At 52.2% G+C, this 24,180-nt stretch overlaps 1 protein-coding gene across 2 annotated transcripts; it reads left to right on the top strand.

The window, feature by feature from the left end:
- Positions 1–23,820, top strand: CTSB (cathepsin B). Of its 2 annotated transcripts, none has more exons than XM_006263294.4 (10): positions 1–103; positions 9,493–9,644; positions 12,932–13,017; positions 14,109–14,223; positions 15,715–15,833; positions 17,662–17,747; positions 18,630–18,776; positions 19,529–19,645; positions 20,715–20,843; positions 22,248–23,820. In XM_006263294.4, the coding sequence occupies exons 2-10, from the start codon at positions 9,519–9,521 to the stop codon at positions 22,343–22,345; spliced, it is 1,023 nt and encodes a 340-aa protein (XP_006263356.1). In that variant the 5' UTR covers positions 1–103; positions 9,493–9,518; the 3' UTR covers positions 22,346–23,820. The 2 variants fall into 2 exon arrangements, with proteins under 2 accessions (XP_006263356.1, XP_014465703.1); XM_014610217.3 differs by lacking the exon at positions 1–103 and adding an exon at positions 8,125–8,145.
- The last annotated feature ends 360 nt before the right edge of the window (positions 23,821–24,180 follow it).

Raw genomic sequence — 24,180 nt, 5'->3', positions numbered from 1 at the left:
GGGGCGGGGGCGGGTGATGCGGATCATGTGAGCGGCCGGGAGGCACGTGAGCTGCGCCGGGATAAGGGCCGGGAGGCTGCGGGCGCTGCTGCTGTTGCTGCGGGTAAGTCGGGCTGGGCACAGGGGTTTGGTTTGGTTTGCCTATTTTGGAGCAGGATCTATGCGTGCCCCTGCAAGGGAAAAGCTAATTTTTTCCCTCCCCCATTTCTCTCCTTTTTAAAGGCAATTTTTTTTTTTTAAATTATGATTATTTTTATTTTAGTTTAATCCGTTTCCTAACCTTGCTCCGGATCCTTTGCTGTGTTGTTGCACCCCCTTGCTAGGCGCTGACCCGCAGGGTGAGACAAGGTGACCTTGCTTTCTTGGCCCTGTTGCTCTCGCACTAGGCCAGGGGTCCCAGGCAAAGGGTGCAAAGTCCTTGCTCTGGATTTGGCAGATGTGCCAAATCCAGAGCTGCCTTCGTGTCTTTTTTTTATGTGCATTGCTTAAGGTCCTGCTGTGGGTCGTCTCCCCCCAGGTTGCAGCAGTCGGTGCCTTCCCTCCTGGGGGGTGAGCAAGTGACTTGGGGCTTGCATGGGTGGGAGTACGCTGCAGCTTGGGCATTGCATAGGTGCTCGGGCTGCTTTGGGAGGTGCAGGCAGCTCCTTAGCTGTTTGGTTGTACCCTGGGTCTTGGCCCTGCGCTGATCTGAAACGTGGGGCCTGGTCTGTAAAGATTTCTGGGAAAACATAACTCCTGGGCGTGGATGTTTGGCTCTTTACTGTGCGAAGTTGCCTCCCTCCCTGCAGAGTTGCTCCCGGTTTGCAGCACAGGCTGAGGTTGCACTGTATGCCCAGGTCGCTCCTGGGTGCTCGGTGGAAGGAGATGCGAGATGTGTGGCAGGGTGTGCGTGCCTGGTGGCGGAGCAGGGAAGATAGAGGCGAGGCCTGCCCAGGGTTTGGGACAAGGTGCTGGTCCCTGGGAGAGTCCTTTGGGAGCAACTCCTGAATGGGCATAGATGTGCCTGCCATGCGGGTTACCCCAGTGCGGCTTGCCTGCTCTCGGTCACCACCGATGCCTATGCCAGAGCTCGCTGCAGAGGAAAGAGCTCATTGGGATTGTGGGATGTGTAATATGGGATTAAAATGGCATCTGCAGTGCCTCTGCAGTCACTGCTAGAAGAGATCCTGGGGATAGGGGCTGCTTCCTTTGCCTTGTGCCATCCCAAATGCTTCGGCATGGTAGGGTGGTGCATGGGGCATCGCTGCCCAGCTTGGGGCTGCTCACCCTAAAAGGGCATCCCTGAAATCTCTAATTCTTAAAAACAGGCGGGGGGACCAGGCTTGTCCTGAAGCACAGCTCAGGCCACCGGAGCCTGGTTCATGCATCGGCTTTGACTGGCCCTGCTACTGCTGAGGGGTTTTGGAGGAAACTTCCCAACCTGCCAGCCCTCTGCATCCCTGAATAGACCCCTAGAGCTGGTTTTGACCAAGAAGTGTTTAAACATTTGTCTAAATGCTGCAGCAGGAAACTGGATCCCAATATCTTAACTCTGCAGCATAGGGCTTCCTGAGAGGGCCCCAGTCTGTATTGTGGGTGTTTCAATTCCTGATTAAACTAGGAAGCTTAAGGGGGGGGGGCCTTGTGCTGGGGGAATCAAGTTCCAGATGCTTGCACGAAACCTGATTTTAGTTTATCCAGATGTCTCCTGAGTGAAATGAAACTTAATTCCTTAGAGCAGCCTTTTTTCAATGTGCTAATACTGTGTGGGGAGGGATGCTGTGTCTTGCAAGCCTAGAGCACATGCTAATTTTGCAGCCTGTGTAAGGGATGGCAATGTCTGCTCATTACCCTTCAAGGATGCAAACGGGTGCTTCTGGGTTTTGGTTTGTAGCTGTGTTGGTTTAAGGTTCCTGAGTATCTGTGATATCTTTTATTAGTTGGGGGTGGGGAAAAATGGCTTTTTTGCACGCTTTTGGGTGCAGTCACCCTCTGAAAACTGACCTTTTGGTGATGATGCAGGCCTCTGTCTACCCTGAGTTTTGAGCCTGGCACTTGTGCGACAAGCTAAGCTTGCAATTTGTAGCAAAATGCAGTTGCTTTGTGCACACGTTGGCTTCGTTGCAGCTTAGTGTTACACGCACAACGGTGACAAACCAAAGTGACAGCCATCGCTGTGAAGGATGGGGAGTTTGGGGATTTTTCTCCGTAGAATGGGTGTGATAGTTGCAAGATGTAGGTGCAGCGACCCTGGAGGGGCACTTCTGGGGTTCTGTTTTATAGCCTGGACAGATGCATGATTTGTATTTTCTGTCTCCCTTGTGCGTTCTTGGGAGCCTGTGAATGTTAAGCCTCTGGAGAGGTAGACAAGTATTGTACCCACTTCCTGATAAGTAAACTGAGGCACTGACATGACTTTCCCTACGGTCAGTGGTGGAGGCCTCAATAGAGCCCAGGTGCTCTGTATTATTCTTCTGCTCTAGCCAGTCCCAATCCATGATGAGTAAAAGCTTCCTAGCTGCTGGTTTATGAATGGGAGCATACCCTCTGCATTTGGTATCGGGGCAGCAGTGTCTTCACACCATTGCCCCGTGTTGCTGCAGTCCTGAAGCTCTCCAAGCAGGTGCGCGCCTGGGATCTGTCCTGCCCATCGCTTTGTTAAAGAGGATGGGTATAGATATCCATGAAAGCAGTACAACCACCACTTCTTTGCCCTCTACCCTCTTCTGTAAAGCATGGGAGGATGCAAATGCCCTCCCCAAGCATTAGGGAGGGGGAGGCAGAGTTATGGGGAAGTAACTGCTTCAGCTGTTGGAGAAGCAGATCTGAGCTAGATCGGGCCACCCCCTCTTGCCAAGTGCAGCTATGTCATGTCAGGCTGGGCTCAAAGTAGATGCTTTCTGCTCCTTCCTAGAAGTAAAACTGCATCTTGGAGACTTGTGGCTGTTTTGGATTTTGACTTGTAACCAGGCACCAAAAGAAACAAAGCAGCATCTCAAAAGGGTTAGTTCCTCTGTTTCCCTTGCCTGGGCCCCAGCCTGTGTTCAGGATGCCTTGTCTTGTCCAGCCCTTCAAGGTTTCCCCAGTGTCGCACCAGTGTGTGACTTCTGTGCACTTTACAGGAATGTCTTTTCCCCACCCACACGTGGTGGTGTTGTGGTCCAGCAGAGGCAGGCACAGCTGTACCAAAACCTGTTATTAGCTGAACATCCCCTTCTCTGTTTGAGTCTATAGGAACTCCGTAACCTTCTGCACTTTTGGTTTCGCATGCGAAGGCAGCTAAGTGGGTCCCCACATCCACTTTATGCTAGCAAATAGATGACTGGAGTCTGTTTGCATGGGCAAAGTACGATCTCGGCTTGATTTTTGTTTTTTAGGATGGCTGAGGCCTGTTATAGGACTCACTTGCCCTTGGGGTGGGGGTTTGCATGCATGCTCTTTATGCAGTGCAGAGGACTGTCTATTGTAATTTTTACCTTGTTTGTCTTGAATCCCAGCTGCTGCTTGAGCAGGTGTCTTCAGCCTGTTGTGTATTAGGTTCCCTTCCTGTTTGTGGTTTTTTGTTGTTTTTTTTTTGGGGGGGGAGGGGGGAACCCAAGAAATCACCCACAGGAAAAGCCATCCTGATCTTAGCTCACAGATGAATTCCTGTGCTGCAGTTTCACTTTGCCTGCTCGTGTGTGCAGAAACATCTACCTCTACTGTTAAGGTTGAGTAAATATGATAAAACTTGAGAGAGCCTTTTGTTAAACCGGTACCAACGGTGAGAAGGTGCCGTATCAAACTCGAGATGCAGTGCGGCACTAAATAAAGCAGCGGTTACAAGTTGGAACAAAGTCCGTCCTTGTGTAAGTGGGGCTGTGATAACGGGGCTTGCTGACCCGCAGCACTGCATGGAAGTGCATGAGCCAGCTCTATGGGCCACCTTCAATGCTGCATCTAAGGCACCTTTTGGGGCTGGGACCTGCCCACTTCTAAGGTTACAGGATGGGCAATGGTGAACCTCGGCCAACCCCACACATTGGGCAGAGGAGGCGGTGATGAGTGTGGCTAGTTACTCTTATGCAATAGCACCACATCCAGCTGGTTGGTGCATGCAGGAAGGGGTGTGAAGCAGAAAAGGAACTGAAATAAACTATAGCCCACAAGTGGATTTGAAGCCTTTGAGCAGCCTCTTCTTGTCCTGGGCCACCTGAACCCCACGTGGGTGCAGAACCAGTTGCAGCTTCATGCTCTGTGCCTGCTCTTGCAGAGGTGAAGACTACTTGGGTCAGAGTCAATTTGGGCCTCATTAGCAGCATACTTAAGATCTCAGCAATTTGCTTTTAAAAAAGCGATTTGTTCCCCCAGTTCCAGCCTTAAGCAGCAACTGGTAGCATGTGATAGAGCCCTTCTGAGCTGCGAAGGCTGCTGCATCAGCCAAAAAGGGCTTTTGCAGTCGGATGGCAAGGCTCGGCGTCAAAGCTTGCAGTCAAGGGAGGTCTTCCATTGAAGTTTCCATTGGGAGTGGCTGCCCTGGCCCTTGCCAGGCTCTACCCCTGGGGTGCAGACCCCCAGGTACTGTGGGTTAAGTCACGTTGGGCTGGGCAGCTCAGCTCTGCCCACCCCTCCCTGCCCCAGTCATGTCAGTGGCTTTCGGTGCCTTTACAGCACCGGCGTTGGCCCCAGCCTGCGCCATGCTGCATCAGTGCCCGGACACCCTGAGCCCAGCGCGGCCTGGCCTGCTGGTGGGCAGATGGGAGTGCATCTGAGCTCATCCTGGCTCACGGGAGGGAACCCAGGTGTTTGGGGGGGTCCCAGCCCTGTGCGCAAGAGGGGACCCTAGGCATCTAGGAGCCCTGGCATAAGATTATCAGCTACAACAGCCAAAAAATCCGATTAATGTTAATCTTCCTTTTTAGCGGCACCAATCTGATGTGCAACCGATATATCCATGCATCTCTCATTGTTAGGTCTCCTATGATTTGCACCTGTCCTAGCTGATGTGGGTCTGAATTTGACACTCCTCTCCCATCTGTGGGTACTTAAACGGTGACCTTCAAATGAGATGGGTCCTTGGGATGCTTTAAATGGGCATTTTTTTTTCCGCTCCCCAGCGTGAGCGTACTACAGCAGCAACAAGAGCACGAAACCAAGGTTGGGTATGGCTTGTGCCTGGTGCTATCCAAACTCGGGAGGAAGCAAACTTTCAGTCCAAAGCCTCAGTCTGTAGGAGGTAGCCCATTGCCAACCCTCATTCCCCGCCTGGAGGCGAGGTTCAGGTGGGGCTTTCGGCAGCCTCTTCCTGCTGGGTTTTGCTTGCTCATTTTGGGGGGGGTGGTAAACGAGAGAAACTGCTGAGCTGAAGTCCAAATTTCCTTACTAAAGGAAGAGAGCGGAGGGACCAGGCTCTTTCTAGTTGACACTTATCTGCTGTGCGGAAAAGGGCTTTGCAGAGAAGTGTCTGTGTTCAGTTTAGTCTCTGGTTGACTGGTGTTCAAAGTGCACTCAGGAGCTCAGGTTGTGTAACCTGAGGATGCGTGCTCTCTCGAGCTTGTCTGCCTCCAGACTCTTGCACAAACAATGTCTGCTTAAATGGGAACCTTGGCAGAGCTGGGTTTTTTGGCTTGTTTTTTTTCCCCCCCGCCCCAAGCCAGGAGAGTTCACAGAGGGCAAGGTGTAGAAACCATGTTTGTGCAAAGACTTGGCTTGCTAGGGTGTTGGTGACACTTGGCTATCACTTCTGTGAAAGCATGAGTATCTGTCTGACTCACTTGAGTTTCTTGGGTAACGGGACCCAAAGCAAAAACTCAGTCGTGTTCCCGGGGCTGGTGTGTATTGCGCTCTACCCAGTCCAGTGCAGGGGAAGTATCATGACCGTTACCCGCAAGGCGGTTTTCCCAGGGCAGGGGAAAAGTAATCTTGGCAAGGGGTAGTAATCGTGACCAAGATAATGCAGAGTTAGCTTCCCACTTTCACTTCTAGTGGGAAGGTCTTGCCTGTACGCTGACTCTTTGGAAATGGGAGACTCCTCCCTAGCCTGCTCCTGCCATATGGCAGAGGGCAAGCAAAACCTAAGGGGGGCATCTGAACCCCAAGCCTCTGGGCTTGGGCCTGTGTATAGGATGCCCAGCAAAGGATTTGGCAGCATCTCAAGCCTCAGGGTGGGGGTGGAGGATGCTTGCTGGTAGCAGGACCACATGTATGGTTCTTGAATGACCTGTGAATTTGGAATTGATTTGACTTGGGATGCACAGTTTTCCTTAAACTTCACATAGGAGCTGACGGTGGGAGCGGGACCTTCTCAAATGCGGTACATCCCCCACTATGACATGGGCTGTACTGCATTCACAAATGCTAGAAATCGCTGCTGACCTTCACCTGAAGTCTCCACTCATGTCTAGGAGATGGTTAAGTACCTGGCCCCTGAGTCAGTGTGGCCTTCTGGGTGCATCTTGCAGGGTATGTTCGGCTCTGCACACCAGGGAGCAGAAAGCAAAGTGGTGGTTCAGGCAGGGGAAGGGGATCGGAGCGGGGCCCATAGGGAGGGCATGGGGCTTAATTTGGCACTCCTGCCAAAAAACATTGCTGCCCCCCTCCCCCCCCCCCCCCCCCCCGGGCCTTTAGGCCAAGTGCAGCAGTTGCATTAAGAGGAGTTGCATCTGAAGCCTTATCTTGGTACTTCCTAGAGTACTATGTCCAGTTTTGGGTCCCCCGCTACAGAAAGGATGTGGACTAGCTGGAGAGAGTCCAGCAGGAAGCAATAAAAATAGTTGTGGAGGCTGGGGCAGGCATGCAAATTTAGGAGAGGCTGAGGGAGCTGGGCTTATTTAGTCTGCAGAGGAGAAGACCGAGGTGGGGGGAATTTAATAACAGCCTTCAACCACCTAAAGTGGGGGTTTGAAAGAGGATGGAGTTGAACTGTTCTCGGTGAGGACAGAAGGTGCAATGGGCTCAAGTTGCAGCAAGGGAAGTTTAGATTGCATATTGGGAAGCACTTTCTCACTAGGAAGGTGGTGAAGCACCAGAGCAGGTTACCCAGAGGTGGGGAAATCTCCATCCTTGGGGGGCTAAGGCTCAGCTTGACAAAGCTTTGTTTGGGATGGTGCATTTGGGTCTGGTCCTGCTCTGAGCAGAGGGTTGGACTAGATGACATTGTGAGATCCCTTCCAACCCTCATTTTCTATGATTTTTTACCCTGTGTTCGTCTGCTAAAAGGACACAATAGAGCATGGATCCGTTCTTGGAGGGGGGTGGAGGAAGCAAACCTAGGTTCTTTGGTACCATCTGAGCTTGGCTCCAGGGCACATGGAGCCAGGAAGAAATGAGCCTCTCGTCACTGGCTAGTGAGCGAAGCTGAAGGCAACAGTCGAAGTAGCCCAGCCTTCTTCATAAGGTTGCCTGGGGGCTGGGTGATGGAAAGGGAGAGGCCAATGAGACCCAAGAGCATCCATGAAATGCAGCACAGTTGGGGCACGAAGGGACTGATGCTGCTTGCCTTCTGCATGGTGGCCTGTGCACCTTGGTGACTGCATCTAATCTGGGGGGAGCCTCTTCTGTGCAAGGGAGACTATGCAGAGCTCTTTGTATAGGCCACAGTCCTGTTAACTATTTAATACCTTAACTCTTGGGAGGAGGCTGTAGCTGGGGAAAGTAATGCCTTGTGCAGTTCCCACCTAGCTCCTAGGAGCTGCTGCATTTTTAATTTTTCCTCCCCAAGAACGTGCTGAAAAGCCAGGCTGGCTCTGGTCAGCACCTCTATGGAGGAGCTGCTCAATTGCTGTGTTGCTAAAGGGACAGGGTCCTTTTTTTTTTTCCCCCATAGTCTGCATGGTTCCTCCAGCCCCTCCTATCTGCTGCCCTGGGAGTGCTGGGGGCTGCTGGGGAGGAAGATGCATCCTCTCTAACAGCTGTGAGAGCATCTGTGATGGGTTTTGCTTGGCTTCAGTCTTACCCACTGCACAGCCTGTCTGTGGGAAGGGCTTTGCACGTCAGGGGAATGAAACGTGGAGAGAGCTGGGTCTTGCAGCAGCGTGGCCCCTATTGGTGCATGGCTGTCCGAAGGGCGAGGCTTAAATCCTGCTGATGCAGTTGGAAACTTCCTTCCAGGAAAGCATTTTGCGGTTTCCCTGCAAAGGAAACCGCCCTCTTAACCCTATAAGCTGCTGCTGTGACTTGTTCTCGGAGGTAGGCTGGGTGCTGACTCCCCTGCTGTGAGCAGGAAGGGAGGTGCGTGCAACCGGGTGCCTGGGAACTCAAGCTTGGCATGGCTTGCATCTGCCTGCCTGTGCTCTTCGTCTAAACCTGTCTCTAGGCTCTCCTGGCACTAGAGACTGGCCATGGGAGACTTCAATGATATGCTTGGCATGTCTGTGCCACTCCAGGGCCTGCCCAGGCCACAACTGGCACCAGCATGGAGGTGCTGCTAGCTCCCAGGGCACCTGCCCCCTCTTGATCTCTGCTTCCAGCATGCTTAATCCAGAGGATCTGGGCTTTGACCCTCCTGCCCAGTTGTGCACAGCTACCAGGGCTCGAAGCTTGCTTAGTAATAGGACCTACTAAGGTAGTGGACAGTAGCTGGGCAGGGAGGGCATGTGGCTGGGCAGGGAGCCAGCACCACTCCATATGCAAAGGGCATAGATATGGCACGTGCCCGTTCTCTTGCTCCTTTCCAGTAAGGAGATGAGCGACTTCCTGCCTTACAGGAAGCAGCTGGGGGTGTGAGTGGTACTGCATGTCCAGACTGGCTTTACCAGCTCCAGGCCTAGCCCTTGTCAAGCTGCTGAGCAAAGACCCGGGAGCCGTGGGAGTGCCCTAGGCGGGTACGTGGCCTTCCTAGAATTCGTGCAGTGTACAAGGGGCTGCACCCCCGCTTGCTGGGAAGAGGAGGTTGGGGTGTGGGAGTGGAGGGACCTCGCCACCTCCCTGCCAGAGGCATGTGGGGCTCTGCTGATGAGGTCCCAAGGGCATCTGCTGCAGTGCAGCGTGCCTGCTAGGGCCTTGCTTTCAGTGAAGGCTTCCTTCCACTTACCGGGTCACTGCTGGTCGTCATTTTGATTGGTTTGTGTGGGGACATGGGACAGAAAATAGCATTGGGGGGGGGGGGGGGGATGTAATGTGCATTTAAAAGAAAAGCAAGAGGAAAATTGCCTCTGCTAAAATCTCAGTGTGTCTAGGACAGAATAAGTGATCCTGAAAATTGTTGTTTTTAAATTGAAGTTGCTGACCAGGAGGAGCTGAGCTCCGGCAGCATGCCTGTGCTGCCAGAGCTGCTCTAGCAAGGAGGGAGGTGCCGTGAGGCTTGGAGCAGCACCGAGCCCTGCCGCGCGGTATCCTCCCCTGCAGACTCGCAGCGCGTGGCGTGCTGCTGGGCTTTGCCTCTGTGCCTGGCACCTGCTCCTAACCATTTTTGGCAGGCAGCTGTTTCTTTTTTGATGGGAGGCGGGCAGGCTCTTGAGTTAGACAGCAATTTGGGTTTAGCCATCGGACAGGTGCAGTGACTCAGCGTGGCCTGATGTGTGAATCTCTTTCCAGGGGAAGCAAATCGCTCCGTGTCCAAGATGTGGCAGTCCGTGCCTGTCCTGTGCGTCCTGCTGGCTCTGACGGGTGCGCGCAGTGTCCCCTACTTTGCTCCCCTCTCGCATGACATGGTCAACTATATCAACAAGCTCAACACGACGTGGCAGGTGAGTAGCAGCCCTCTTCCTCCCAGGGTTTTTGGGGCTCTTGGCTGAAGTGTGATAGCCCTCTGCTCTGGTCCTGCTTCTGGATGGAAGTGGGACTTGTCGTGCCAGCAGGATCAGCCAGCTTGAGGGACTATCGCAAGAGTATAGGGGAAATGGCAATCCTCTGGCTAGCAGAGCTCTGCATTTGCATGCCTACTGAATAGCTGTTGGCCAAGGATGGGCAATTATTTGAGCCTGAGGGCCACATGGGCTGTTTTTGGTGAGCTGTTGGAGGTTGCCCCCGAACACCCACCTCTGCATGCAACAGCTCGCCAAAACTCCTCCTATGGGATGGGGCCCAGGAGTGGGAGACAGGTGGATGTGGGATCACAAGGTGGGGTTGCAGGGCCGGGTCAGAGCCACCGTCTGTTGCTTGCACACCCTTGCGGCAGATGCAGAGAGCAGATTGCAGCTTTGCCTTGGGCCTCAGCCCTGTGCTGTCACCACCCCACGATCTTTTCTTTTGGATGCAGCTCCCTGTCCACACGTGCATGTGGCCCACATGGCTCCCTGGAGCTGTCTGGCCCCAGGGCCAGGATCTTGGGGCAGTGACAGTATGGGGTCAGGGCAAAGCTGGTACTGGGGGCTGCAGCAGTCGCCAAGAGGCACGGGGGGGCTGGGGGAGGTGGGCTGCAAGCCCTGCAGAGGAGGCTGCAGTGACTCCATGCCTTGCCACTTGCTGGGGTTGGGGGAGGTGGCCAGCACTGGGTCACCCTTGTCCCATACTAGCCCACAGCCCACCTTGGGATGCCCATGCAGCAGCTGCCCCTGGGCCTCCCATCTCGGTGTGGAGTGGAGCGGCACAGAGCGGTGCAGGGACAGCAGTGGCGGGAGCCCTGGTGAGGGCACTGCTTCTAGGGCTGGTGCCGCTTTCCATGGAGATGGGTACCTGGCCCTGGATACAGCTCCCTGCTTGGCCACATGCGATCTTCATGGAGAACATCCCCCAGCCCTGGATGCAGTGCCTTTTACTAGGGCTCTCGCCACTGCCCCTTCTCACTGCTCAGCCTCGTACCAAGCTGGCAGGGCTGCCACCACCACTTGGGCATCCCCTGGCAAGCTGTGTGCTGGCACAGGATGGGGGTGGCAGGCCAGGCAAAATTGCTCCGCAGACTGGATCTTTCCCACCTTGGAAGTATCGATGTAGCATCCCTTCTTTGCCTCAGGTCTCAAATCATTTTGTAAGCAATGCAAGGAAGCCTGTGCTGTGTCCTCTGGCCTGTCTGCTGTTCAGCACGTGGCAAGCTAAACTGCTGCTGGCCTCCATGAGGTCTTGGTGTCTGAAGATCGTGTAGGAAGGGAACGAGAAGATTGTCTTCGCTGTCAGCGGTGGACACACAGTCCCCAGTGACCAAACCAAGGGCTTGCACCTACAGTCTTGTCATACAGGCGCTTGTGACAGCAATCAACTCCAAAGGAAAGGCTGTTAAGAGAACATGCACTAGTGTCATCTCACCAGAGCACGGTGATAGATAAGTGGCTTGCACAAGGGAGAGGCCTGTGGCAACGATAGAAGCTATAATTCAGTGGTTTTCAACCTGTGGACTCCCGGGGGTCTGCAAGCTGTCTAAGGAGTCTGCAAAAGATGACAGACCAGTCAAAAGTGTGTGAATACCCACATTTACAATTCAAAGGGGTCTGTATCTCCATTCAGAATTTTTTTTTAAATAAAAAAAAAAAAAAAGGTTGAAAACTACTGCTTTAATTGATCCTTCTGCCTGAGCCCAGGGTGGAGGGCAGCGGTTTGCAAACGAGGGAGGCACAACCTTGTGCGGGGCTCTCCCTACTAGACGGGGTCTGTGACCCCTACTGAAATTCAGTTGAGTGGTTGGGATCTGACCTGAAGTGGGGCCACCACAGATTAAAAACTGGGTGCATCTGGCAGAAGGGAAACCTGGTGTCCTGGGATCCCCTTCCAGGAAGGATCAATGCAAAAGCAGGACCTGAAAGCACTGCCTCAAAGCCTTGTCTGAAATCTGTCTGCTTGGGTGACCAGATGTGGCTTGCGGGGTGCTGTTGAGAAGAGGCAAGGGTTGTTGAGGGTTTTACGGTATTAGTTGGGGAGGCATGGGCTCCAGTGCCTCTTTTACCATAGACTTGGACCCAGGTGCTCGGAGTTATAAAGCTCCCTTGTACCCATGGGAGTTCAGCACCTTGGTATTTGCAAGGATCTGAGCCTTCACTTCCTATCTGTGAAAGGCAGCTTGGGGTACTCCCTGCTCTACAAAGCTGTTGGGCATAATCTGATGCTACAAGATGCTTGGACACTGGGATATCTGAGGCCAGAAAGACATCTTGGAGCAGTGGCTCTCAAGGACCCATCTGTAAACATTGATGGCCAGGCCAGCCTGCTGCCCTTAGGTCCCAGCCCCCTGTGTGTGGAGCAGGGGAGCCCAAGGAGCCCCTTGCAGGCTTGAACTCTGCCAGCCTGCAAGGGAAAAGCCACGGCTTCCCACCTTTTTCTCTTTTTCAAAGCTTTTTTGTTCATGACTTTCATATATTCTTGCAACCCATGGGTTAAGAAACACTGGCTTGGAGAAAACTGCTTCTCTGCTCTCCTGTCTGCAGTGCATTCGCTTCCCACATGTGTTCAGAAGGCTCTTTCCTGCAAGTGGGGCATGGGCTTCCCATCTGGTCAGACTGGGGAGAGGCTTTCTGGAAAGTGGGAAAACTGACTGCAAAACCCAAGGGAAACGCGCTAGTACATCCCTGCACTTGCTCAGAATGAACTCTTTCACCTTGCTCGGAGATGCTATGTGTTGGCTTTAGCCAAGGCTGGGGATTTTGACTGGGCTGTGCCGGTGCTCCTATTGGGACCAAAGCCAAGGTTGCTGGCTACAGGGACTTGCCTCTCTGCTCGGGACCAGACTGATTGTCATAGCTGGGGTCAGGAAGGAATTTTACCCCATGGTCAGATTTGGCACAGACTCCTCGGGCCAGGGGGATTGCCTGCCTTGGTAGCAGGGGGCATGGCCCTCTACCTGGGATCTCTTGAGCATATAATAATGTTTTACAGAAGCAGGATACTGGCTGCTGTGGTTCCCCCTGCTTTACCTATGGCTTAGGGTGTTGTCAGGGTTGATGGCAGTTTTAGATTATGGATTTAGATAAAAACGATCCCTTCTTTAAAGGGAGGGGTTGGACTAGATGACCTGAAGGCGTCTTCCAGCCCTACTTCTCTCCTACTTTCAGACTGACATTAGGAACTTGCTCGGGCATCTTGGTGATCAATGGCTTGTTTCTTCCAGGCTGGGCACAATTTTCGCCATGCAGACATGAGTTATGTGAAGAAACTGTGCGGTACCTTCCTGCATGGGCCCCGGCTGCCAGAGAGGTGCGTGATGCTACAGGGGACTCTGAGGTTGCTCCTGGGTTAAAAGCAGTGGAGGCCAACCTCTTTAATAGGCATGCCGCACGAGTCCTGCACTCTCCTCAAGTGCCACTCTGATCCCCTCTCTTCCCTATACATCACAAGCTGCCTGTGGCATTGCCACGTTGGACTGCAGCATTTTCTATCCCCTTGCTATACTAGCACACGTTCTGTAGTGCCGAGCATTTGGTGAGTGCAGCTTCCTCCTGAACTCTTCTAATGACCCTCATGACTTTGAGCCTGTGCTTTATGCCTGAATTGACTTCTTCATCTATTTGGGAGGAGGTGGTTGTGAAACTCCAACATGCATGAACCCCTTGGATGCCCCTTTCATAGGGTCCAAGGCTTCCTTTAATTATTCCATCCTTGTCCTCTTCCCATCAGCTGTCAAACCCTGTTTCCAGAGCTCCTTCCCCCAAAGCCCTGTGGTGTGAAGGGAAACGATTTGGCAAGCGATTCCCAGGTTTCAAAAATCTGCGCCCTTTTGGGCATGCGTCAAAAATGGGACCTCTTTTTAAACAAACTTGAGGGTAGGGATTAAATAAATAGATCCCACCCCAGAACTTCCTGGTGACTTCATTCCCCAAGATGAGAGGGGCAAGCTCGGGTCCCTGTTCCAGATTGGGTCAGGCGGTGACTTGGACACCTCGTGCGGTAGAAAGAGTCCTAACCACTAGCTGCTGGTCATTCTGTAGGTCTCGTTCCCCCTCCATCTTGGGCCACCACCCCAGTAAACTCAGTTGAGTCGGGGTTGAGTGCAGGCCCCGCAGGGTAAGACTTGGGTCCAGTCTTCCTCAAGAAGCTGGACTAGATAATCACAGAGGTTTCTTTTGGCTTTGGAGCTGCTGCAGTACACGTCCATTCTGCTGGAAACTCGGATGAAAGTGTCCTGGGCTTCCTGGACCCACTTCTCGCTGTGCATTTCTATAACCATCCAAGGTTGACGCTTGCCTTGTGTGCCCTCTAAAGAGGGTGACTACTGGTTTTGGGGGAGGGCAGGGGGGGAGATGATGTTGATACTCGATTTTAACCTAGCTCTCTTTCAATTTTTGAAGGGTTGCATTCGCAGGATACCTGGACTTGCCGGACAACTTCGACTCCCGGGAGCAGTGGCCAAACTGTCCAACCATTAATGAGATCAGAGACCAGGGCTCTTGTGGCTCTTGCTGGGTAAGCAAATTGTCTGGCTAGGATGAGCTAGCAGCTGGGTAAGGCTGCCATTGGCTCTGCATGAGAGCTTTGCAGAGAGTCTTTGAGGTTCTTCCCTAACCAACGGGGAAGAGACTTGCCTCGACATGCAGCATGATGGCTGGGGTGAGACCCTGCGTGCAAGGAATTGGGGTGCTTGGCCTCTGTAGCCTGTGATTTGGGAGGCTTCCTGCATCTCCTGGCTGCAGTGGCAGCCCCGTCTTCCCGCTCTGACCAAAACCTGTGCTGCTACCAGCTGTAGACTGCAGGAGGCTGTAACCTGCTTAATGGTGACTTGACAGTGTTAGCTTGAAGCTGCTTGTCCAGAATACCAGGTAGGAGAAGAGACCAAGGAAATAAGCAAGTAAAAAATATCATAGGCAAGAAGAATTCGGAGAGTGAGGGAGGGATGGGTTAAAGGAAGCTGGCTCAGTCACTTCAAGTCATTTAGTGGTTTTATACCAGCTAGATCTGGCTTGGGGCAGATGGCTTATCTGCGTGACCTTTTTACAAGTAGGCATTTTGTGCTTGACAACAAACAAGTTATGTTTAACAATATCAGGCGGGTTTTTTTTTAATAACCTGTTGGGTGCACGTCTGTGTATCCTAGCCTTATTTAATGGGCTTTTGAAGGTGAGCCGGGTAATGGATCTTTATGCTGTAGTGTGTACCTCAGTCTTGACTCGTCAGCCTCGACTGACACTTGCTGAATGGTCCTTCTGCAGTGAAGCCAGATCAGCATGTCTTCTCTTCTTTTAAAAAAGGAGGAAAAAAAAAATCTTCAGCGTAGGGAAGGAGCCCTTTTCCCTAATAATCTGCCCATTGGAGGCTTTTAAGACTAGGCAGATTTTGAGATCATTTCAAGTGTCAAAATCCTGTTAAGCGACATCTTGTTACTTGGTTTGTTCGTTACCTGCACTTCCTGCCCAGCGTTGTGCTGCTGCGTTGCTTGTGCTGGGTCTTGTAGCTGTGCAACAGAGCTGATTTTTAATGTGCTGTTTGTATTTTGATATTCAACTGATACTCTTGAGCACTTGGTTTTGGTGGGACAGGCTCCCCGAGCCTTCCTTGGTCCCCAGAGCACCTCTGCAGTTCAACCCGGCTCCATCGTAGAATTGCCTCGCATGGTGGCCGGTGACTCGAATGCCGATGGGTGAGCTCTTGCTGCCGTGACCTAGTAATACATTTAAAGGATGCTAACGGCTACCCCATTAAACAGTATATAGAGAAGGCAGGAGTCCTGCTGACATCTAAGCATCTCTCTAGACATGGCCTGCTGCAGAGCAAGGCCCATGTCCTTCCCCAGACTCCTGCCTGCCTTGTGTGACGTGCAGTGTGGCAATTGGATCTCAGAAGAGAAATGTGGCTTTTGCCAGCTGCCTTGCTGTTTGGTCCCCAATGTCTGTTTTGTAGACCTCAGATCCTCCATCCCTCGGAGGATGAGTAACAGTCCTCGGCTGGACTCTTTTGCAGGCATTTGGAGCAGTTGAAGCCATCTCGGACAGAATCTGTGTCCACACCAACAGCAAGGTGAACGTGGAAGTCTCGGCAGAAGACTTGCTGTCTTGTTGCGGCTTCGAGTGCGGCATGGGGTGAGCTTGCAGCCAAGTCCTCTGCTTCACCAATAGACATGACTGGGCCCTGTTCCCAGTTACCAGCCCAGTAGGCGAGCGGACCAGTCCTTGCATGGTGCTACTTGAACCCACTTCCCTTGCCTCTTTCCTGCCTGTGACCCTTCCCAGAGGAAGGGGAACTCGTCCGGTATCTCCCACCTCGTAGCACTTTGGTCAGCTTTCCTGGGTGCTTTCTTCATGCTCAGAGCTGCCAGGAATAATGCTCTTTAAGCATCTGCTGGGCACAAGTGGCAGAAACAACAGAGTCCTTGTTAATTCAGGCCCTGGGCACCAGCTTGGAAACCACCTTCCCTTCGTTCTGGCTTTTGAAAGCTCTGAACTGGAGGCAGGCAGAGTTTGGCCTGCAGTGGACTTAATTTCCCAGCATCCTGGCTGTTTTTGGACCATTTCCATGGAGACCATGGCCCTGATGCTCCTGGGGTCTCCATGGAAACTGGCCAGAAGAATGTGGGCAAGGGCTTCTGGGAAATGGAGTCTAGACTTTGCCCACCGAGTAGTTCCAGTGCCTTAACACGGGGACTTGGCCTTTGTTATGCTTCCCCCAGTGCTGCACTGACTTGTGCAGAGGTGGACTTCAATCCATTCTAGGGTAGCTCCGATTCATTTTGGCACGGGTCTCCATGGGATCGGATCTGTGCGGCTTTTCAGCTTACCTCCCTAAACTCAAGCTTTCTAAATGAACTGAATAACTCCCCTCTTTGTCTTGGAACTGGGTAAATCTGCTTCAAGTGCTGCCACATTCAGTAGGGGATATTTTAAATACATGTCCATAAGTCCAGGGTACCTTTTAATCAGTTGATGGAAGACCCCGTGCGAGAAGATTGCATTGCAGACTGCAGTCTTGCACCACTCTTGCTCACTTGAACCGTGTGACCCCATTCACTCTACTAGGCCCGCATATGCATTTTAAGGTGCATGTACAGGCTTGCAGTAAAGTGTTTGGGTCCTTTCAGTATTTGCCTCCTGGCTGCCAGGGAGGAGTGCAGCGTCATCCCTGGCTGCTGGAGCAGGAGGCTGGGAGCCAGGACTCCTGGGTTGTCTGCTGCTGTTGTTACTGTGTGGGCAAACCCTGTTCTGTATATGCTCTCATTAAAACAGCTGTCATACCCCTTGGAGATGGAGTTTGAGGCACTGGATAAAGAGGTGATGTCTTAATTGATAGACCACTGAGCTGGGATGCTTGACTCTGCCACTGACCTGTTGAATAACCTTGGGCAAGTCTCTTGACCTCTGCCACAACTTCCCTATGTGGAAGAATATCATCCCCTTGATCCTTGGAGACCTAGTGCTGGGTAATAACCAGCTGGGTTTGACCATTCCTGCAACCACTTCTCTTCTTTTAGAAGAAGTCTTGTCATGGATCCACTATGCCATCCTGCAGCACGTGTGTTCCTTGAAGGTTGCTAGTCTATCCATCTTCTACCCAGTGTACTAAGCTCAGTCTAGACTGGCTTAGGGCTCTTACCTAAAGAGCTGCAGCAGGTTATGGGCTCCAGCTGCAAGGTGGTAAATGCTCCCTTCGGTTCAAGAGAAAATTTACATGCAACTTGCAGTATGGCAGCCCTGGCCTTGGGGGAAGTACTTTTTGCAATGCAGCGCATTGTGGGGGAACTGCAGAGATGTGGTGGAGAAACTAAAGAGGTATGCAGGGCCTGGGAACTGCAGTGTTGGGTCTGGAGTCTCTCTTTCAAGTGTGTCTCTACCCAAAAGCCTAAGTAGAAGCTAAGGCCATGCCTCAGATTGAGCTAGGATTGGTGGCTGACTCTGCTACTGGTGGTTCTTGCAGGTGCAATGGTGGCTACCCCACTGGAGCGTGGCAGTACTGGACCGAGAAAGGCCTGGTGTCTGGCGGGCTCTATGACTCCCACGTGGGTAAGTTGGGATGGTGCACACTGTGGGTCCTGAGTGGCATGGTGTTCGGAGGGGGTTGGTGCTGGTGGGGACACAGTTATGGGCCCAACTACACCCCTGACCCCTTCTTGGAGGGCATCTCCCATAGCCTTGAGGCCTCCTACCTTTGCCTCTCCAGGAGCATTTCTCCCATGCACTCAGAGCAGGCCTGGGAGCAGGAGGTGCCCACCTTGCTTTCCCAGAAGCCCTGGCTGAAGTTGGTCTGTCTTGGGGGGTGTGATGATTGTGACTCCTTTTTAAATGGCTTTAAAAGCATTGTTCCTCTAATAAAAGGGGCAAAGAATCCATGTAAATTGTCTCCTTAACCACCAGGAGTTTGTCAGCTGTTTCTTTCTCCCATGCCTGCCTGGGCATCTCTGCAGATCTGCACCTTATTAATCCCCCCAGATTCACCTTGCCTTTCCACATCCAAGGCAACTGCTGCCTCTTCAGTCCAGTCTGCACTTGCACCTGCTGCCTAGAGCTAGCTCGGCAAGGTGTCTGTGGTGGGACACAACAGCAGATGGCTCTCAGTCTTGTGCTACATCTTCAGGATTTTGCTATCTGCTCCCTGATCCTTCCTAGGTGCGTTGCCCAACTCTCCAGTTCTTTGAATTAACCTGGTATGTGCACAAATGGACACCCTTACCCCAGTTAGGTAATAGGGAGCTATAGTATCTCCACACTATGGTAGAGCATCTTCAAGTCCTTTGTAGCAGGGGACCTATTCGTCATTCCTCTTCTAGACTGAACACAGCCGTGTCCTGTCTCTTGCTGTAATGCAGCCGTCCAAGCTACATTACACTGGCTGGCACTAAGGTGAGGGCTGGTGTGGGCAGCTTCCTGACCTGTCTTGCTCAACAGGCTGCAGGCCATACTCCATCCCTCCATGTGAGCACCATATCAACGGGTCACGGCCACCATGCACCGGAGAGGGTGGAGACACTCCCAAGTGCAGCAAGCGCTGCGAAGAGGGCTACAGCCCTTCGTACCAGGACGACAAACACTATGGTAAGGGAGGCTTCCCCACTGCAGCAGTGGGGCATTTGCCTTTCTAGCTTCATGGCCTTAGAAGGGCCCTGCAAGATCTCGTCTGGTGCAGTGCCTTGCTGAGAGGTGAGGCTTGCTGCCCTTGCACCATCCCTCTTCATGTAGGCTGTCCAGCTCTCATGCTGCTGTAGCAGATGTGCAGAGCCAACAGCATGTGCCATCAATTCTTCATGGCCCACAAGTTGGCACATCCCATGCCCATGCAGAAGCCTACACCCATGGGTGTTTCTCTGTTGGGGAACATGATGAAAATCATGCTCGAGTTCAGTCTTAGTCCTGCTGGGTGAGCCCCCTTTCTGGAACAGCACTGAAGTGAAGGGATGTGAGCCTCGGGTCCTCGTGTTAGCCCCGCAGGAGATCGTTGCAAGCAAGAATCCTAACACCAGAGGATGCTCCCAGGACAAAAGCAGTCTTTTGAATGTGTAAAAGTCCCAAAGCACTTATTAAATCTGCTCCAGGGAACTAAACCTTCCCGCAAAGCTCTTGCCTTGCCACTGGCAAGTGTGGGGAAGATGCAAAGCAGGTGGGACTGAGGATTTTATTGTGTGGCTTTGTTTTTTGGGGGCGGGGGGGTGGGTTTCCCTCTTGGAGGCAGGCCCTGGCACAGGGTGAAGATGGATGAGTAGGCTTCTGCCAGTCAGCACTGCCTCTGGGCAGGTTGGCATCAGACCCTAGCTTGCACTGAGGCCTGGGGTTTTGCTCTGGTCTTGCAGGCGTTACATCATACAGCGTTCCTCGCAGTGAGAAGGAGATTATGGCTGAGATCTACAAGAATGGCCCGGTGGAGGGAGCCTTCATTGTGTATGAAGACTTCCTGATGTACAAGAATGGTAAGCGGTGCACGCGTCTCGGTGCGTGGGGCAGACACGGCTGGGAGTTCCTGGGCTGGCACCGAGTACAAGCTAAAAAGTGACTGGGGAACATGGATGCTCCAGCCGGTTGGGCAGAGTGCCATTGGCTGTGGTGTGATGGCAGGCACCCTTTGCCACTGCACTGAGTTTGTACGTTGGGGGAGCTAATGGTGTCAGATTCATAACTAGACTGGGCTCTTTGGTGTCCAATAGATAGGGTGGCCATAATTTGGGGACATGCATGTGGCAGGACCAAGCCACCTCTGCCCCCAGGAACCCCTGTTCTAAACTGGGCTCCAGGTGGCAGCAAGCAGTTGGGCATGTATAGGTGAGTTCCTGCCAATCCTGGACTTGGTGCTTCAAATTTCTCCAATGGCCAGAATGCTGAGAACAGTCCCAGACTTCATAGGCTGTCCCAGCCGATCCTGGATATATGGTCACGCTACTGATGGACCACTTGGGCCTGGCTATGAGGCTTCCAACCACAGAAGTCAGCCTCTATAGTGTCTGCTATGTGTGAGGCATGGATGTGAAGAGGGCCCCCAAATTGAACATCCCAAACTAACAATTGCTTGTTAAACTGGCCTGAGTGCCTCTAAGGCCATGCTGTGAATTGGTGTCTGAACTGGAACCTGATGCGAATGCCCAGCTTCTGGTCCATTCTCGCATTGCTGCATCTACGGCATTTCTTCCCCATCACCATTGCACATGAGTTCCCATTATGCAGCAGGCACCCTGTTGAACTCATCTGCCAGGGCATTAAAAGACTCTTGTTCTGGCGTTACCAAGCTGTGAGCTTTCACCCCCTGCTAGGGGTGTGTGAGGGTTGGCATTTCATTCTTTTCCAAAAACTTTTATTGTAATGTTAATTGATGGTTTGAATGTTGTCTGTGAAAGATGCGATGCATCCTTAGGACATATCAGAGCACCAGCAAAGGAACTGAAGAGCAAAATGGTATCAAACTTTTTACACTAGGAAGATCTAAGGGCAGTGATCAGGCAGATGCAACACCCCACCCACCACCTCTCTTGCTTGCTTTTCCTGCAGGCGTGTACAAGCATGAGACTGGGGAGCAGGTTGGAGGCCACGCTATCAGGATCCTTGGCTGGGGTGTGGAAAACGACACCCCTTACTGGCTGGCTGCCAACTCCTGGAACACGGACTGGGGTGACAACGGTAAGCGGCCGGGCAGGGGCGGATGTGCTTCCTCTTTGAAAGGCTCTTTCAAATTTGTTTTAATCTCCTGCCTCTTTATAGATGCCTGCTGTTCCTATTCAGATTTTAAAGACAATATATGCTGCTTTTTTTTTTTTCCTTCTAGCTGGGTGGAAAAGGCTAAACCTTGGTCGGCTCAGTACTACCCCAGGGAGCAGGGCCTGGTGGGGGTGGGTAGTAGCTCGACTCGGGCTTGGGCATTTCGCATCCTGCCAGTGTGAAAGCCTTTCCGGCGTCGCGGGGTTTAAGGGAATACAGACTTGTCAGACTGGTATTCGCACGTGGGGTCAGGAAGGCATTTGCCCCATGGTCAGATTGGTATGGATTGGCTGGGGGTGGGCAGTTGCCCCCTTCTGTAATGGTGGGTCCTGGCCCTCTATTTGGCATCTCTTTATAGAAGCAGGACATGGGTGGCTGTGGTTCCTCTGCTTTACTGGTGGCAGGTTAAGGTGTTGTCAGGGTTGAGGATAGTCTTCTGTAGAGTTTAGATTTATAGGATGGTTTGAATAGGGATGATCCTGCCTTGGGCAAGGGTTTGGACTAGATGCCTCTGGAGGTCTCTTTAAGCCCTACTTCTCCACGAGTCACCAGGCCACAGAGCTTGGTTTGTGACCTTTGCTGAAGCAGCTTGGAGCAGCCTAGAAAGAGGCCATTTAATGTACATGGTGCTTTTTGAAGCAGGGAAGAAATTCCCCTACCCCAGGCAGGTTTGCAGAGGCAGATTTAGCATCTTGTACAAGGTACTGCTGTATTAACAGTACCCCAGGGCTTGGGTTTTTCACCTCTGCTCCAGGTGGCCAGGCCAGGCCAGTCCCACAGGCTGCAGCAGGGAAGGCACATGTCCTGGACCTGGTTCAGAGATGCTGAAGGTGGGAGGACACCTGGTGGCAGAGTCCAGACTGAGAAGGAAGAATACAGCACTGGCTCAAAGCTTGAGACATCTGGACTCGGCTAGATGCTCTTTAGCAGATGGGGAGACAAAACAGGGTAGAATAGCTGGGCCTAGGTCCTACAGGGCATCTCCTTAATCCCTGGGGCAGTGAGGGGACAGAGGTATTCACCCTAGTGTTAGCAAGCCAGTGAAGGTTGTGCACTGAGAAGGGTGAATGTCCTTGGGGCAAATGGGTATGGGATGTATTTTTGCAGAAGGGATGAGCTGACTGAGATGTGGATACACATGTGATTTGGGCATGATGGGAGTCCTACAATCACACAGCAAGTCAGCTGTCACGATAGGAATAAGAGGGACTCAGCTGGAGTCCATATGTAGGCTGGTCCCATATCTGCCTGTCTGGGAAGTGAGATGGGTCCCCATTCCCACCTCTCTGCCCCCATGTGAGATTTTAACAATTCTCTCCCCTCCAGGCTTCTTTAAGATCCTCAGAGGGCAGGACCACTGCGGCATAGAGTCGGAGATCGTGGCTGGCGTGCCCAGGACAGAACAGTACTGGAGGAGGATCTAATTTTTAGTATCCCAACTGCGGCCAAAGCTACTGAACCGCAAAGAAGTCTGACTTGGATGCTCTTACCTGGTAGCAGATTAGGGGCAGAGCTAGCCCATGCTCTGAAGAGACTATACAGTCAAAGCCACTTTTTAATAAAGCCTTTTATCTTTTTGTTTTTAATTGTACTGGGTGAGGGAAGAGGCAGGCTGTGCACAAATGCACTGCATGCCTCTCTCTGCCATAGGCAGCTGCCCTAGAGCGGAGTTTGCATGGTGGCCACCTCCAAATAGTGCTTCCCTACCCTAAGGACTGATGCAGGAGAGGGGCTGCTGGTGTCTTGCTGCAGCAGTGAGGTACCTGGAGAAACTTGAGCCTCATTGGCCAAGCCTGAGAGTGGGGAGGATAGAGCAATTAATTTTCTTCTGGAAACACTGACCCCATAAGCTGCAGGGCATCGGGACAGGATGACCGAATGGGTTTCTTTGATCCCTGATGTAAGAACACTTACCGTGCCAGAGAAGCATTGCCTGGTAACCTGTGTCCCTGGCATGCTCTGCAGACTGCGAGTCCTCTACAGGAGCCTAGGTTCCCCAAGTGGGTATGTGCAATCTTGACCTGTAAGTACACAGCTCTGGATAGTGCCCGTAAGCTTCTGAAAATGTTGTGCCTTGGTTTTACTGACTCTTCTTCTTGAGGGAAGAGACCAGTGACAACCCAATACTGGCCACTGGAGGTGGACTGGCTCTGCAGAGTTGAGGGGAAAAAGGGTCCCTACTTATAAAGTAACTGAAAAGCCTTTAGTTAAATAGCTTGCTGTTTTTAGCTTCTGCCAAAGCACTGGCTGCTACAGTTTGGGGGTTTCTACTCTGGGATGCAGGGGGTGGTGGGGAGTTGGTGTGAGCTCCAGATAACAAGCATGTCTGGCTTCTTGACAAAAAGAGCCCTGTGTAGCTGCCACCACCCAGCCCCAGATCTCCTCCCCGGATACTTATTAAGCAACCCCACATCCCTTCCTTGTGTGTCCCCAGTGCAGAACATGGAAATCCTTATATTGCTCATAAGATCCCAGTACTTTTACTTGATTCCCCAACAGCCATGGGAAAGAGGGCTTAGCATTGTCCATGGCAGTGGCCACAGGAGAAGCTTGCGGTCGGCTAGCTGCTTTGCACCACTTTCCCGTAGTGCAGGAGACTTGCTGAAGACTTCCATTTTTTTGTTCCTAGGAACTTGTTTCCCAGAGGAGGGGTTTGGGGTAGGTGCGTGGGCAGAACCATATGAGAACAAGGAAGATGATTTTTAAAGTAAAAGTCATGTTGCTTAACTGAGGTGTTGCAGTCCTGGTATAAATTTGATGGGCAATCCCAGCACCTGTCTTAGACTGTTCTGGTATTTGGTGTTGCTCTTTAAATTGTCTCCTTTAATGCCTGTTTTTTTTGTAATTGCTTTAACCACTAGTGAGGGTGACTTCAGTGTCAATAAAGGTTTCTCCTGTCTCTTGGGCTCCTATGTGGTGGAAGGGGAAGGTAACTCTGGGACTTCTGCAGTTCCTAAGCTTGCTCTGTTTTGCAAATGGTGGCTTCTGGAAAAGGGGGAGCTGTACGCACATGGGCTACAGTAGCATCTGTACACTCTACTTGGCTCTTTCTGGACTTGCTTTCTGTCTATCTCTAAAAGCCCAGGTCTCCCAAGAGATGGGTACCACTCTGCCTCTATAGCTCCTTCTGTAGGAAGCAGTTGACAAAGTGCAGGCAGGATGCAGTGCACAAATCTAGTATAGCAGCAGCATGTGCTACAAACAGCAGCCCACCTTAGACCGAGCTCTGTTAACTCATAATTGTTTAACAGTTGCTGAC

This window comes from Alligator mississippiensis, chromosome 1 (genome assembly GCF_030867095.1).
Source record: "Alligator mississippiensis isolate rAllMis1 chromosome 1, rAllMis1, whole genome shotgun sequence".
Taxonomy (NCBI): Eukaryota; Metazoa; Chordata; order Crocodylia; family Alligatoridae; genus Alligator; species Alligator mississippiensis.
This window is presented reverse-complemented; position numbering and strand designations above follow the sequence as displayed.

Coding starts and splice junctions, on each gene's coding strand:
- CTSB (XM_006263294.4), top strand. CDS start 9,519: ATGTGGCAGTCCGTGCCTGTCCTGTGCGTCCTGCTGGCTCTGACGGGT. Junction 9,645..12,931: donor AGCTCAACACGACGTGGCAG/GTGAGTAGCAGC, acceptor TGTTTCTTCCAG/GCTGGGCACAATTTTCGCCA. Junction 18,777..19,528: donor CCAGGACGACAAACACTATG/GTAAGGGAGGCT, acceptor CTGGTCTTGCAG/GCGTTACATCATACAGCGTT.